The 17,052-nt window shown below is 37.3% G+C and overlaps 1 protein-coding gene across 1 annotated transcript in view; it reads left to right on the forward strand.

The window, feature by feature from the left end:
* Window positions 1–15,082, forward strand: part of LOC140150061 (uncharacterized) — a 36,107-nt gene extending 21,025 nt beyond the window's left edge. The window contains exons 5-17 of the mRNA XM_072172065.1: window positions 1,836–1,984; window positions 2,823–2,988; window positions 4,014–4,191; window positions 5,170–5,453; window positions 6,974–7,113; window positions 7,453–7,624; window positions 8,300–8,422; window positions 8,761–9,000; window positions 9,600–9,968; window positions 10,985–11,338; window positions 12,069–12,125; window positions 13,392–13,577; window positions 14,695–15,082. Coding sequence (XP_072028166.1) covers window positions 1,836–1,984; window positions 2,823–2,988; window positions 4,014–4,191; window positions 5,170–5,453; window positions 6,974–7,113; window positions 7,453–7,624; window positions 8,300–8,422; window positions 8,761–9,000; window positions 9,600–9,968; window positions 10,985–11,338; window positions 12,069–12,125; window positions 13,392–13,577; window positions 14,695–14,816 — 2,540 coding nt within the window. The 3' untranslated portion in view covers window positions 14,817–15,082. The remainder of the gene's footprint in view (window positions 1–1,835; window positions 1,985–2,822; window positions 2,989–4,013; window positions 4,192–5,169; window positions 5,454–6,973; window positions 7,114–7,452; window positions 7,625–8,299; window positions 8,423–8,760; window positions 9,001–9,599; window positions 9,969–10,984; window positions 11,339–12,068; window positions 12,126–13,391; window positions 13,578–14,694) is intronic.
* Window positions 15,083–17,052: the final 1,970 nt, after the last annotated feature.

Here is a 17,052-nt window from a genome sequence, read left to right on the forward strand (position 1 = left end):
AACCAACATTTAACTGCGAGTTACACACATTTCTCTCTCCTCTCCTAAATATTTGTGTGATGTAATGCGTTCACTACCAATTGGACCTTGTAACCGGTGATGACATTTCCTCATAGGCTCATAATATAGTTCATTATTATTAGGCCATAAGTTAAAAAGAGGATTGTCCAGGAAACTGCTTGCATGTATGTGAATCGAACTATACTAATATAATAGGCATACGTGATGCATTGTTTATTTTGTTTTGTTTTGTATTTAATAGTCAGAAATAAGTTTGGACTGTGTTACCATGGTTACCCCCCCCGTTACCCAAAAGACTTAAGCCTAGTTTTAAACCTAAAATTAAATCGACCTTAAACTAAATGTAAAAAAAACTGTTGTTCCCCGGTACCGGTGTTGTGATCAACAACAAATAACACACACTTTGATTTTGTTGGAAGTACACAACATCACTTTTAAACAAAATCTATCAGCGTGGTCATAAGGCTTATTTCAGGAACATTAGAGAAAACAATCAAAACATGGTTTAGTACTTTTTGAACCACGTTGACTTATGTGTCCCGACAAAACTCAAGTCGATGACAATTTCAAAATGCAGACAAATAGGTGGAATATTAGAGTCCAATCAGCTGCCAAGAGCTATTTAAGGTCTACCCAATGAAGTGTTTCGTACTTTCCTGCGTAATCAGTAACGATTCCTCTGATTGGTCAATTTATCAATCGCTCATCGTTACCGATTTAAGTATAGTTCTTCTTCGATTCTGCTTTGGTGATATTGAACATGATGTAGGTCCCTCTGATAATACATTCCATGTTAAGTGAACATGATTGTATAGGTCTAGACGGTTAATAGGAAAATACAGGGTGGCTCAAACCCAAGGTGTTCAAATGTTTACAAAAGAATCCAATTACACTGCATGAAACAGAAATTGCTGGGTTCCAGTAAGTAAATCAGTCACAAAGTAAAGCCGTATAAAGATTTTAAAAAAATACAACAATAGCTATACAAGGATGTTAATTATGATAACAATTCAAATGTACTCGTGACCCTGTTCGTCACAATTTATTCTTAATAAATTATACACTTAGGCCTATGTCAAAATGGCTTTATTAATAATGGCACAGATTTGCAATGCTATTTTATCACTTGATTGCCACAATAATTTTTGTTATGAAATTGATCATTTGTTCCAGGGACTGCCTTTTGAGGAGAACGAGAGCAATGGCTCTCTCACAGCTCTCCTTAAATCTGATATAGGAGAGTGATTTTTAGCTCTCCTTAGTTGACCATTATCTCCTTACATTCTATTGTAAATGCTCTAAACTACTCTCCTCCAGAAGAGCTATTTTAAATGCTCTCCTGCCGATTCCAAAAGCAAAAGGCAGTCCATGTTGTTCGTTTGTTTCACCAGTCGGTCCAGACGCTTGGGCTGAGAAATAAGAAATTGGATATTCTTATTCCATGCTTTGATACAAAGGCTATACATTATATTGATTGACACAATACCGTAAAAACTCGATAGTTAGCATATGTGCTTACTATCGAGCGATTTTAAACATGCAAACATGCAAACATGAAGAACCCCATCACAAAAGTGTAAAGGGTGTGAGCAAATCATCGATACACATATAGTTACATACGAACAAGTAAACCTGCAAATGTGTGTCTCAACCCCAGGGTCTCAACCCCATTAGCTCAGTTGGTAAAGCGCCGGACTTTGATACAATTTCATGTTTTCAAAAGCGCTCGATAGTAATTAGCACATATGCTAACTATCGAGTTTTTTCGGTATGTCTATTGCTATTTTTATAATTATACATTCTTATTATTACAGACCATATTCAGCCTTTCCTAAATGAAGTTGAAGTTCCAGTGGTAGAGCAAGAAAAGTGCCGGGATCTCTATTCCACATTCCCTGAATATCCAGTGACGGATAATATGATATGCTTGGGCTATATCGAGGGCGGGAAAGGAGTTTGCACTGTAAGTGTGTTTCAGTAGTTGCGTCATTTTACCATTTTTACGTTATGTTACACTCACTATAAACAAAGTGATTTGGGTGGTTATTTTGTGGTAAAAACATTTGGATAATGGCTCCATTTGTAAATTATACAGATGTTTTTCATATCTTTACTACAATTAGTATCATTGAATAATGTAATTTGCTAGTTTATGTCATAGGTCTATGTTTGTACGAATTCTTTTAAACATAATCAACATATACGTTATTGTAAAGAAATTGTACTGCAATTTTATGGTAATTTCCGGCAGTCAAATAAATATCTCATTTTAATAACTTTTAATAATCCATTACGCTGCATATTTCTGTAAGTTTTAAGCAATAATTTTATTCTTATGCAGCTTTAGCTCAAAAGGGAATTCTTTCGCTGTCCTTGAAATGAACAGTTTACCAATTTGTCACATAGAGCACAATTTCACTACCCAGATTGGGAATCTGTCACATCAGATGACCGAAATGTTCAGTCCAGCTTTCCAGAGAGTGACCTTCTCCTCAAGCAAGTGTTTGTCAAATATTGACAGCTGGTAACATTTGTCATGCCAGAAGCAATTTCATTGCTATAATAAAATGAGTTACAGTATTACCCCTAAAATGTTAGTAAAATAAGACTTATTTGTATGTAGCGCGTTAGTAATGTAGATTTTACATGGTTTGTATCTATTTAAACAACAAATTTTTCATCATTGCCTTGATGAGATGCATGGTTATTACTCTAATGTTGTACTTTATTGCGGAAATAAAATCAATTGAAATTCCTCTTCATTTTCGTTCAAAGAATATAATCTTCTTTTACCATTACAGGGCGATGGTCCGTCCGTATCTAAAGTCAACGATAAATATTATATGGTTGGAATTCCAAGTTGGTATGCAGGCTGTGCTCAGCCAGGCTTTCCAGCGGTTTACACTCGTATGACAGCATTTGAAGATTGGCTTGAACCTATCTATGAAGACCGGGATCCTACACGCAGTAAGTCACTCGGTCAATCAAATAATATTGGGCAACCTATCACTAGTCATGCTATTTTTAAAAAAAGGTTTATGGTCCACATTCCGCAAAATAAATCTCCTCCTCAGATTAGAAACATCGCACAATGGCAGGTTATGGTGGTAACTGTTCTTCATCAAACAAGTTTAAGACGACTGCTCAGTGCCAGAAATGGGTTAATGCAATAGCTGCCTTGAACATTTGGCTTCACATGGCAGCTATTGCACTTACCCACTTCTGGCACTAAGCAGTTGAAGATCGGCACGATTTTCGCATATTGACGAATAGCAAGGAGGAGCATGGCTTGATTAAAATCCTCGCTTCTGATCCTAGGTTCGATTCCTTGTAGTGAAACCTTGCTGGGATATTGACCTGAAAAAGTAAAGTCTGAATTTAAGTGGCAACATCTGCAAATTAAATTGAGGCTTTCGCTTTCCTCATGGTGCCATTTAGAGTTATGAACCATGAGATAATTCCGTCCTTCGGAGGGGACGCTAAGCCGTCGGTCCCATCATGATGTTTAGAGGAGTCATACCTGTAGCTCGCAGTCAGTTTCTAGAAGAGTCTAACTGTTTCCAACCCGTCCCGGTGTTCAAATTTAAGCATTAGTAATAAGCTTCTAATATAGTAATAAGGCATTTTTTGGGATATCAATGGTTGTCAAAGCCAAACAAAGAACAACTGCATGCTATTTCTAAGCGTAAAATGCGCTTTATTAGTAACATGATATGGATAGCGTGAAGGGTATTTCGAACTTATTCTACCTTTCTCATAGCCATCATTATAGCAAATGATCACTGCTTGAGGCTTGGACCTGTTCTGAATGAAAAAACACCTTTTAGTTTTTCTCTGGGAGAAATGTTGCCATCGTCATTGTTGTTCAACTTGTTCTCCCAAGAATTATATTGCATTATGGCTACTTTGGTGACATAGTCCATTTCCTTAAATCCCTTCTGTATTATACTCAAATCAAAATATTTCCTTGGTGTTTTTATTCTGATTCACAGAGGATCTTGAGTGTGGACGTCAAGTTGCACCTATGGAACCCGGGTTACGTGTTGTTGGTGGCCAACCAGCACAAATGGGCGAATGGCCATGGCAAGCGGCTATCTATGTCAATAACGTGTTCCAATGTGGGGCGTCACTTCTGACTCCAGATTGGATCGTAACATCGGCACTTTGCACGTGAGTTTTGCTCATTTTAAATTTTCTTCAAGATAGCAGACTTAATAGTAGCGTGACACATTGGTTCGATTCTGGTGCAAAAGGTCTTGGGCTTGCATCATTACCGGCTGAGACAAACAAGTTGTCGATTCAGCAGATGGGGACACAACGCAGTTTGGAAAAAGACAAACAGAATCATCATAATGTGGTGTTAGCAACTTTTACTGTTTTGTATAGAGGATTTACCATAAATAGGAATGCTTTCTCCATTTACATTAACATTCACTACAGTTTGTCCACTCTGAAGTACAAAGTGACAACGCGCGCGTATACAGTGCGTTAACAATGCGTAGTGCTGCGTCTTTGCTGCAGGTGTGCGTGCCTTCAAAGTCGGCACAATGTGTGCGTCCGCGTCTGTACTTTGTACTTCAGAGTAGACTGAATATAGGAGCCACAACATGCTCATCTATCAGGGTGCAGTCCTTTAATTAACTCAATATACAATTGCACATTCATTGAATGACCTGTGATAATTTCGGTACAAAAACTCATACTCTGCAACTTGAAGTCAAATTTGCCCTATTATTGTTCATTAAGGTTATTGTACTATGCCATTGGGATGAGGCCATTGTGGTCCAAATAGTGATTGCATTGCGAGACAAATGCCGTGGATGATTAAAAAAACCATTGCCGCCAGTTACGCTGCAATTGAACGTCATGGGAGAGCAGTATCTGAATGACTCATCCAAGTTGAAAAGAAAAGGGGAAAATAACAAGACCTTGAGGCAAATTATTTCATTGATTGAGAACTAAACCCAATACTGAAATTATTCATTTTTATTAGTCACATGGTCTCATTTATGGGTTACCATGGTAATTACTCGTGGATGTTTCATTCTACATAATAGCAGAACAAAATCCTTATGAGCTTTTTATTACTTCAAAATATCACCACATTTTTAATAATTATCATCCACTTTTTTCTCTCGATTTTTTCAGACCATTTTTGAACGACGTATCGGTGTACTTAATCCGAATGGGAATATTAGATTTACTCAAAGTCCATGACAATGAGCAAAGGGTATCTGTATCTGCCGTTTACATTCATCCTAACTATACAAAACCCGGCAACGATTGGGACATAGCACTTCTTAAGTTATCATCACCGTTCACAATAACTGATTACGTCAGGACTATTTGTGTACCTCCATCAGACATGGATGACCTGTATGAAACCGGCAGAAATCATACGATCACTGGATGGGGTCATACTACAGAGGGAGGTAATGATATAATTTGATACTTATTTGAATCATATGTTCCTGATGATTTAATGTGGTACTACACCCCTTGATAAATTTGTGACTATTTTTGTCTTTTTTCTCATAAATAAAAAATAATAACACACTGGTAACAAAAGTTATGTATATTATAGGGGCAAATAATCCAGTTACTACACTGGAATTTCAGAGACTCAAGACAAGTGGCACTTTATATATGACTAGATTTCGCGGTTCTCGGGTTGTGCGGTTCTCGTAATAGGCCTATCTCTAATTGCCCAACACCCGTTACCTCGCCGTCTCTCAATGATCAAGATCCAACTTGACACAACTCTGTTTTGTAGCTGTGACGCTTATTTCGGTACCATAATCTGGAAACCGGCCATTGTTCGCCTCTTCCAAGTTCTGAGTGTCCTGCTACTACGTTGGAGGACCCCTAAAATACCCCGAAATTAGTATCTAGATTGGATGTAGGCCGTTACTAAAGTAATGAAATCAATCGGGAAAAATGTCAACCCGGGTTATACCCAGCAAACACAAAAACGTTTTAAAAATGTTCATAGGCCTTCCGGAAATAGTCATGTTCTGCTGAAATAGGCCTACATGCACGTGTTTGGTGTGTGCACGTGTTCGGTGTTGAAATATGTGTTGAAAATAAGGCCTATAATTATTGGTCCGATGAGATGCACTTTGTGTTAGTCACACTGTAATGCTTTTCCGATGCGCGCACTGTACTCCGCGCACACTCCCGTTGATACTCCGCGATAGCGCACCGCGAGCACGCGATAGTGCACCGCGTAGTGCACCGTGTGAACGCGAAACGCGCGGACGCGAACGCGATAGCGCGCGGACAGAGGACGGACGGACGGACACGCCGTAATTAGTATTAAGATAAGAAAAGAGGTACCACTAGAATGTACCTCTTTTCTTACATATATAATGAACCACTTGTCTTGAATCACTGAAATTTCAGTGAAGTAATTAGATTCCTTGCCATATACATAACTTTTGTTACCAGTGTGTAGTTATATTTGGAGAAAAATGCAAAATTATTAGTCACAAAATTTATCAGGGGGTGTAGTGCCACCTTAATATAATTTATATGAAATTGTTTACTTCTTGAAGTATACAAATCAGGGCGTTAAAATGATTACAAAATACGGGACATGATTGAAGGGAACACCTCTGTTTAACGCAATTTAATTGTATATATTTCGTAGACTCGTTCGTGGAGTATATGGAGCAAAAGAGACCGTAATTCAATGGACGGCTCAGTCTTTCTATATCACCCCTGCAGTGTGGAAACGAATGCGATTTTTTTAGAAAAGATTCATAAGCGCAGGTTTAATATTTTGGGAATACAAGGTTTTCATAAACCAATAAGACAATTATAGTATGCGACTGTTGTTGTAATGTTGGTGTTTTTTTTTTTTTTAGAAAGTCAAATTTTGCCAACAGAAACTTCTTAATGAACTTGTAGCTTATTTCAATTGAACACTGTTTCTATTATTCATTCTTTCAAGAATCTGAATACCCACCGTTGAGGCAAGTGGAGGTCCCCGTGTACGATCAGGATTTGTGTAGAGAAGCATATGCACCAGAACCAGTTACAGAGAATATGTTTTGCGCGGGATATCCAGAAGGCGGGAGAGACTCATGTTCGGTAAGTATGCGTGTAACCACACCAATACGTCACTGGTGCATCGCGCTGTTTTTGTTTCTAAAACCTTAGTATGAAATGATGCACAACATTAGAGACTATAGCTTTGTCTGCTTTTTTTACCCGGCAGTAAATTCATCTAGTAAACTCATCTAGTACTAGTGCATGCTTTCATGGCTTTCAAGGATGCGCGTTCTGTACTACATGCTATATGCAAGAGCATATATATCTCATTGACCGCGAAATGTTCTATATTGTTGAAGTGTATCAATTACATAGCACACACATTGCATAATCTACACGCATTGCATAACAAATACCAACCTTCGTTTACTTTTGCAGGGAGATGGTGGAGGTCCTGTTGTCACCAAAGCTGGTGAACAATGGTTTCTGACTGGTGTCGTTAGCTGGGGTAATGGGTGTGCCAGACCTGGGTATCCAGGTGTCAATACCAGGGTGTCTGCTTTTGCTGATTGGATGGAACCCATATTCACTGGTGGCGAACCAGAAACAAGTAAGTTAATTTCGTCATGATTTCCGCATAGTGACGGACACTTGACTACCATTAACCGTCCCTTTATATCCCCCGGTGTGCCTTTAATACAAGATTCATCTTTAAAGCCTGTATGTAAAATCAAATGTTTAGATTTTCTCAAAAACTGTTAAGTTTTGCAGGAATCTGTTATGCTAGTTGGATTCATTGCATCATTTCCTGACGGCTATTGAAATGTTTACGGAAATAATGCATGACTTTTTGTGATAAATTATTTCGACTTTCTTCTCACTTGTGAATTGTGACTTCTTTTCATTGCCTCGGCAAATTCCTTATGCATCACAATTATCAACTTGAAGCCTTTCTCATAGATGGGCATGACACCAGTAATAGAAATTGTCAGTGGCTCAAGAACCTGAGCGAAAAGTGAAGCGATTTGATCCAATCAGACCAAAGGTAGCAATTGTGAAAGTGGGGAGGAGGAAAAACAATAATACACAAAAAACAGACATTATGAAAGCTCATCACTTTGCAACTAGGCAGGGATGTATTATTACACTTGGTCACGTGGTGAGTTGATGGTATCAGATTAACAGATTTGTTAAGATTGTCTCCTTTACCCAAATCAGACGTGTCACAAAATAACAATGACTTTGAACATTTTGTAATAAGTGTATGCTATTGGAATAATTACAGGACCGAGTGAATGTAGCTACAACGAGTTCCAATGTGAAGACGGCTGGTGCGTAGACTACTCCCGGAAGTGCAACGATGTCAGAGATGAGGGGTGCTTCTATGACACAGATGAAGAGTTTTGTGGTGAGTTTGTTTGTTTGTTGGTAGGGTGTTTATGTTAGTTTGTTTGTTCATTTGTAGTTTAACAACTATTTATTATAGTTGATGCCTTAAGGAGAAAGTAATATCACTCTGCAATCATTGAATAATAATATTACGTTGCCGCTCTAATGCAAATCGAACGAAGTGTCAGATTCTACCCCTAAAGTGTCTATTGCGGGTATATTGTTTTAGAACCATTCTGTGTACTTAAAGCATAAAGCATAAAGCAACATTATTCTTATCGATCAAAGTGGATACACAGTAACATATCCTATATTTCATTTCTTGTTTTACTATTAAGTATTATCTCTCTTTAACAGATGGACACACGATATATTTTGACCCATTCTTCTCAAGAATACTTGACGAATCTTCCATCATTGAAACATTCCAAACCGACAGCATTGACAGATGTGCTCAATTATGTCTCAATACAACTCAATACACCTGTCAGGCATTCAACTACAAGAACCACACATGTAATATTGCTGGTCGAGATTACAAAGTTGTCGATTCAACAGATATGGACACAACGCACTTTGAAATGGAGAAATTCCCAGGTAATGTGTGATTAATTATTTTTAAGCTGAAGTTTTACTCAGAGCTAACGAGCGATTGTTTTTTGAATAATGGGTCAGCGCGGTATTTGCTGAAACTTAGTGGTTGAAAATCCGTCGTTCGTCGCTCAGTGATGTACTTATTGTTATTTTATGTACTATACATTCAGATTTACCGTTTGCCATTATGTAGATGATTCAGATTCACAATTAAGTTCATTAATGCCCTCTTTGATGAAAAACATTTCTATTATCTGATTACCTGATTACCATGACCATTATTCGCTATGGCAACGTACCATCTGTTCCGCAGTTGTGTGTTTTAATTGCTCTTGATGTAGTTGCCATAATACAATGTTGTATTTGTAAAATACCATGATCATGAATTGAAACAACGATATTATCTCGTGAAAATACAGAAAGGTCTGTTAATGAGGTATTGTATTTATATGTGTAATATTAAACTGAAGTGTAAAAACTAACTAGTTATAAAACCATGTTCAAAAGTTGCCATTAGGAGAAAATAAAAGATTAATTTTATAGTTGTACAAGTACAAGGCGGTTTATTAAATGGCAATGTAAATTTTGTTTCTTAATGACAGCGCCTGGAACAACTATCACATCACTGATGGGAAGACTCGCTACTCCAAGATGGCTGCCAAATTCCCCACCAGTAACTGCCACTGATGGTTTATATATCTGGATCCTGAAACCTGACATCACTAAAGCCAACACTATATCATTCCAGTTCAGTCAAATTGTCCATGGAGATCCAGCAACAGAATGCCAAAATCCAAAGACGGAAAGCTTCCTGGTGGTCAGGTCGGGTGAGGAATTCGACGCCCCTATAGTGATGCAGTTCTGTTTGAATCAGGTACCGGAGACATTTGAAGTGCGAAGCCCAGTTGTTAGATTGGAGTTTTATTCAGCTAATGCAGACAAATATGGATTTGTTGCCAACTATAATGGATGTAAGTAGCAGATATGTTTACCCACTAGGATCCACAACATGCCCATCTATCAGGACACAGTTCTTTAACCCCAATACATTTGAACATTCATTGAATGACCTTTGAAAAGTTGAGTACAAAAACTCATACTCTGCACCATAAGGTCAAATTTTGCACTGTGATTGTTTAATTGAAGTTATTGGACTATACCATTGGGATGAGGCTATTGTGGTATATAGTGTTAAAATATGATCATGAAATTTTGAATTGCAATCTAAACAACTGCAATACTATTTTTTGAGTGGCAAATTTTCAAATCCGATCTTGATTTTTTGCCCTCAAAATAGTAACTCCTGATATCTATAATAAATTGCAATTCTAAATTTCTTAGTTGTTGCTACCTGGATGAATGGCAATTATCACAAATGTACTGCAATTATGATCATAACTTTGTGCCAATATACTGCTTTCATAATTTTCTGCAATGTGCAACATATGGCAATAATAATGTCATTTTGATGAAATTATATGACATTTGTTATATCCTGTCGTTAAAGCCTTCTGTAATATGGTGTTCAGAATAAAATGCTACGAATATAATAATAATAATGCATACGGAGGGAATGTGCAACAATTCAAGGTTATATTATGTATCTGTCTTTTGCACATTGAAATCAATTTTGCCCCCCCCCCAGGTTTTTATCTTTACTTTTGTCTTTACTTAATTTATCCTATATTTTCAGTTGCAAATGACAACACTCATTTACCAGTTCCTTCTTTCTTACAATATTTCTGAGAACCGGGGTTGCAAAGTAATACGTTGCATTGTGAAACAAATTTCGTCTTTCCTCCACCTTAAATTGTCCAATTATATGAAATATTAATTCAGGCTTCCAACGGTTTATAGCTGTTTATGTGAAACGTACAAATTCGACAATGTCCCATTTTCAGACAGTCATGGTGTTTTCCTAACTAAACCCAGGTATATATGTAACATCAGACACCAATGTTATTCACTTTGTTATTTATTTCCACAGATTGGTATTGCGACCAAAATCTCGACACAGCACCAGGCACAATCTCGACACCAAATTATCCAGAACATTACCACAACAACGCGAAATGTACCACCATTATCACCGCCCCTGAGGGTCACAGCGTCGTGCTAACTATGATCGACTTTCAGTTAGAGTACGATGATTTCTTATGTCTAGGGGACTTTGACACACTCAGTGTGTATAACTATGATAAGAATGAACTTATTGGTGTGTATTGTGGTACAGATATTCCAGATGAGTTTGTATCTGATGGAAGGAGTTTATCTCTATATTTTAAGACTGATTCTACCGTTACTGCAAAGGGATATCAAGCATCATATTACTTCCAATCAAGTAAGTTCATGACAGTTTTGTTTTTGTTTGTTTTTTCATTTTGACATCCTTTTCGGGGTGAGAGGCATTGGGAAAGTTAATTTCATGGTCAAAAATCATATACTTTCCGCAAAATAGCCGATTTTTTTTTGGTTTAATGGGGCAACTGTCCCTGGGGAAATATCTCTGAATTTCCCCCATTTCCCCATGACTCCTTTGCGCCGCCATCGTCTTGTCTGTAAACTATCGGGATATAATTGAAGAGCTTAGTTCCAAACCATTTTAAGTCCACAAACACATGTTTCTGATTTACCTGTGCGATATTGCAATGGGTTGTGATGCTATAGGTATAGTAATTTCAGTTGGATGCACCATTACATAGCAAACAGTGGATGGATGCACAGTAAAATGCTTTGTGAGGCCTGTGGTTACCAACTGAGAACAATAGTCTGCATATTGTTAAGCAGCATTTTTGTGGTAAATAATGGCTTGTTGATGGTACAACTCATTGTTGCTAATGTGAAACTTGTCAAAGTAATTGTGATTGTATCACACAAGTAAATGAGAAACATGTGGTTGTAGACTTAACATGGTTTGGAAACAAGATCTTCAATTATAAAAGTAAGACACTTGCTCTTGAGGAAATTTAAGCCCAGTTTGCTTTTGATAAGTCAATTTCTCCTGAATCAAAATACAATGGGATTGTGTGTGCTCTTTACTGACAATGATTTTCGTCTTTGTATTATATCAGAAACAGGAGAGACTACAACTCCAGATCGGTTGACAAGCACAGTCAAATCCACATCAGGTAAGACAATATTAACAAGTAAACAAAAATAAAAAATAAACCACTTGAACAAATGCGCCAAGAATTTTTGTTGTCTATAATAGTATAGTAGTGATAGACGTTGTAGTAAAAAGGAGTGAAAAGTTGATGAGCTTTCAAAATAATGTTCGAGGAATTAAATATACCAATGTGACTTGAAAAGTTTTTTTCAAGCATCTATATCTCCAATTATTTTGATATGATCATATCGTGTTTCATATCAATTGACAGCTAATTTATTCCTCTTTACAATAACACCACGCGTGAAACAATCCCAGTGGTCATGGCTGATTGTACATCTTTTTAACGTAGTGGGTCTCAAACAGAATGTGCCAAAATTTACCATTATTCTGTGCTCAAACAACACTAGTGACTAACCTCAACAGTGGCTGTAAAAACCATACGCAGCCACAACAGTCGGTACCTTATGCTATTCTCCAGCCCGGTCACACGTTTCTGTGGGATGGCATTTCATTCGTCAACCAGGATTCGTCGCAGGTCATTCAATGTTGTTACATTGGCTAGTCAGCACGATCAAGCTGCTCCCACAAGTGTTCAATCGGGTTGAGGTCTAGGCTGATGGCAGGCCATTCCATTCGCTCTACTCCCATATTCTGTAGGTAGTCGTTGATTACCCTGGCTCTGTGGGGGCGAGCGTTGTCATCTTGAAGGATTGCATTAAGGTCCCATATTGTGAAGATATGAGATTGAAGCTTGCTGCACAGAATAATGGTCAATTTGTCACACTTTGTTCGAGACCTCACTACATCCACAAAACGTGCACTCAGCCGTGGAAAAAGTGATTGTTTCAAAAGTGATGTCATTGTAAAGTTGAATAAACAAGCTGTTCATTGATATGCAACACGATATGAACATGTCACAAATAATCTGAGATGTAGACGCTTGAAAAAACATTCCAAACTTTTGTTGAGGAGTTTACTTTGAATATTTCATTACTTCAGTGTGTTTCTTTCTTTCATTTTTTTACTTGTTCAAAAGTTGATTTAGTTCGGTTAAAATCAATTTGTAGCCTGTATTAGATGAACCCTTAATTCAAAAGATTGTCATTTGATATTCACCATTTGAAAGAGTGAAAGGAATAATAATAAAATAAACACTCATAATAAATCTAGTTGGAAAAAAAGTAACTTAATAAGCGTTTAAATTAAAGCATAAAGAAATGTAAATACCAACTCAAAGTAATTAAATCATGATAAATTAAATTTGACAAAAATCTTACATTCCCAGCTCCGTCCACAATGGATCCCATCAGAAAGGAACTAGAGCAAGCCGAGCAGAGAGCCAATAGTTTCATGATAGCAACATACGCACTGCTAGGTGTGCTATTACCAGCCATTATCGTTGGCACCATACTGGTAGCATATTACTCTCGCCGTAGAAGAAGTGACGATAAACAAGAAAACAGTACTGAAGGTAAGAAACAACGGCTCTTTTCAGAGCCACATTATGTGTGTGTCTGTATGTATTCGCCGTCATAGTAAATATGTCATACATTAGTTACTTGTTCGCGCGTGGTTTGCATACCTGTTAAAAACCCATTGACTTTGTGTTGGGATCATTTTGATCGTGGTTCTAAACACAGATAGTGTGAACCACTTGACTGACAAAGATCGATTTTATTTGCCTCACACTACGACGGCGAATATTTCTTCTTCTGGATCTCTTACCTGTTCTGTATTCTTACCTCCTTGCATGCAAATCCGCATTACACTTTTCCTATTTTGCTCTAGAACAATTTTAGATGTATATAAATGAAAGTTTGAATTGACAATTAAATCAATGTCAAACTATCATGATTATTAAGACCAATTTTGTTATACACATTTTTAATATTAAACCATTTTAATATACATTTCCTACCCCAGTCGTCAGAATATAGTGCTTTTGTAGGATTATAGATTGTTCAAACATTTTTACTTAGACAAATCCTTTAAATCTAAGTACTCGCGACTTAAGCTTTCGCCATCAGGGCTGATGGATTTATCACAAGTGACTTGGTCTACTGCTTTCCCCCGGAACTATTGACATTTCCAGGAAGTGACGATGTTTTTGTTTTGAGCATTGGATCGTTTACGTGATCGAGAGAAACCAGACTTTCATCACGGTTGATTGCTTGGCCACCTTTTTGCAAATTTTGATATCTTTCTTTATTCTTCTGGTGAATGCATTTGAGTCCTTGTCGAGGATTGTGGCCCCTATTCGATGACATGATTTGCTTTTCGCTTTTGTTTCAGAGTCTTTCTTATGTTCTTTGGGGCTATCCAAAAATGTCTTCCCAGTCTTGTATACCCCAGTCTTGTCAAACCGGATCCATTACTGACTTTGAAAGTTTCCATCCTTGATCTTTGTCCACCATGAATGCTCGTTTCTTTATGAATATTTTGGTGTATAGGCTACTTAGATCATACAATAAACATTCGATCATAGTATAGTCATTTGACGATTGCGGTTATATACTGTTTTCGACAAGTGTCCACGCTGACCCAATTTTTGTGCATATTTGACCAACATATTAACTTTAATCCAACAGGTTTTTATCACCAGAATAGCAACAATGGCAACGCCTCAACGTATATGAATGCTACCTACACTAGCGAAGGTGTTGTAACCACACCGGTACCAGTGAACAACAATGAAAGTGGAGTCCTGTAAAACACTCACGTGCATGAATGAAGCACATATATATCCAATAGTGATAATGACAGTGTGTGTAAATGGAAGAGTCCCAGCAAACTCCAGGACACGGCGTTCGAAAACAAAGGTATGCCTGTATTTGTGGTAGGTTTCATCAACGGTGGAAGAAGAGATAAAAGCTGGATCAGGCACACTTCTGTCCAAGCCTCTCGGATCTCTCTGTTATTGCATGGTGCTGCAAATGGTCTTTTGGATATTGAACAACTGTGATCTCATGTCCTTGGCTAGACCTTAAAAATTTCTCGTATGCCGCCATTGGCATGTTTGGTACTACTGTACTGGCGGTAAAAGTCTAGGCCCAAATCTTGGATCTGAGAGATCCCTCGTAATAAGTTCAAGCCCAAACAATTGTCTAGAATGGTCCTTTCTGCTAGCTGCAAATTGTCAAGCCACTTTAAATCTGATTCTGTGAGCCAATGGAAAGGAATGATAAAATATTGTCTATGCAAAGTGGCACAAGCTATGTCTTTCATTATTCAAGCATTTTGTATATGAAAAGGATTATGTGTATATAGTAAACATTTACATTCCACAATCATTCCATTGTAATTGTAATGCTGACCAGTTCAATCTCCTGAAATAATTTTGTATTTTTTAAACTTTCATTATCAATTAATAAGAATCTATGTATTATTATTACAAATCTATCATATCTATTTGTATTTCAATGTAGGATTGTTATTATTGAAATGAATTCAAACCTTGACATAGGCGTAGATCCCGGGGGGGTACATCCCCAGTATTTTGACAGGGAGGATGGTACATACAATCATCCCCATCCCAATGTTGACACATTGGTGTTGCATTCACTATACTTAAAGGTGGGTGACCTGACATGATAGGCGTTCCAAATCGGTATCCGAAGAAATCAACAAAAAAACTGTCGAATTAATCTCAATGTGGTATACCATATTTTTGACTAATTCAGCAGTTTTTTAATGATATCTTCGGAAATACACCGATTTGGAACTCCTAATTTCAGTATGTTAATGGGGAAAATAGGACCTTTCATTTGGTATCAATTTATTACATGATCATGATGATTATCATTAATAAAAACACTGTAGACTACCAGTTTTACGCTGTAATTCCATGAAGAATTAGTCGCATTTACAATGAACATTTACATGATCTTTTTGCATGAATGCTTGAAAGGGACAGCAGTTTATGTTATACATAAGTTTTAAAGAATTTGATTTTCCACATATATCAGGTCGCCTTCCTTTAAAGACATTTTTCCAACCCCCCCCCCCAATGTCAAAAAGAAATCTACGCCACTGAACCTTTCAAGAGCTCATGTATCAATGCATATCTCGGATCATGTATTTTTGAAGAAAAAAACGGTAACTATAACCTTTTTTCATAATTTTTTATTCACTGAAGGGTTCTGCTGTTAAATTAATAGAACTCATGAAGTTTGATAATATAATGGAGAAGTAGATGGAACTATTGAGTTGCATGGTCAGCATTATTTTTAAATCAGTTATGTTCAGTATTAATATTTATTTGTATTGTTCAGAAGGACGAGTACTGGTAATTGCGACGTTAGGGTTGCTATGTATATATGAATAGGGAAACATTTAACAAAAACATATCATATTCGTTTTATACATGTAATCTTTAACAAGACAGCTGTTATCTATTCCCAGGGGCGTAGCAAGCGGGGGGGGGCAGGGTGAACGAAGTCCATGGGCCCGAGGGTTCAGGGGCCCCAACAAAAGAGAAAATGAAATAAGCGCTGATTAAGGAGATGCTAAAACGCAGGGCCGAATTTGACGGCCCCAAACTCGCCTTGAGGAAAGCATGTGCACTCAAGAGGCCAAGTTTGGTTTACAAATTGGAGGCCTAAGATCGACAGTGGTGGCAGAAACATTGCAAATTGGAGAAAGATAAGTATATTTTGTTCCGATCTTACTAGGGTGCGTAATGTTTCTTCAGATTTGAATCAGCAGTACTTTTTTGTACATAAAACAGTACTTATTTTGTAAAATAATGTTTCAGTAAATATAATCACTCCATCAAAAGTAGGCCATATAATCCCTTAATTGCACCATCTTTAACATGTTTAGGGCCGTCTAGATCTACTAACATCTGCGTACTTGTGATAAGCGTTACATTGCGTTTGTCGCAGCAGAAAAGCACACATAAAATGTTAGGCTTTTATATATTTCAATATTTTTAGATTCTGGTTTTC

The sequence above is a fragment of the Amphiura filiformis genome, chromosome 4 (genome assembly GCF_039555335.1).
Source record: "Amphiura filiformis chromosome 4, Afil_fr2py, whole genome shotgun sequence".
Lineage (NCBI taxonomy): Eukaryota > Metazoa > Echinodermata > Ophiuroidea > Amphilepidida > Amphiuridae > Amphiura > Amphiura filiformis.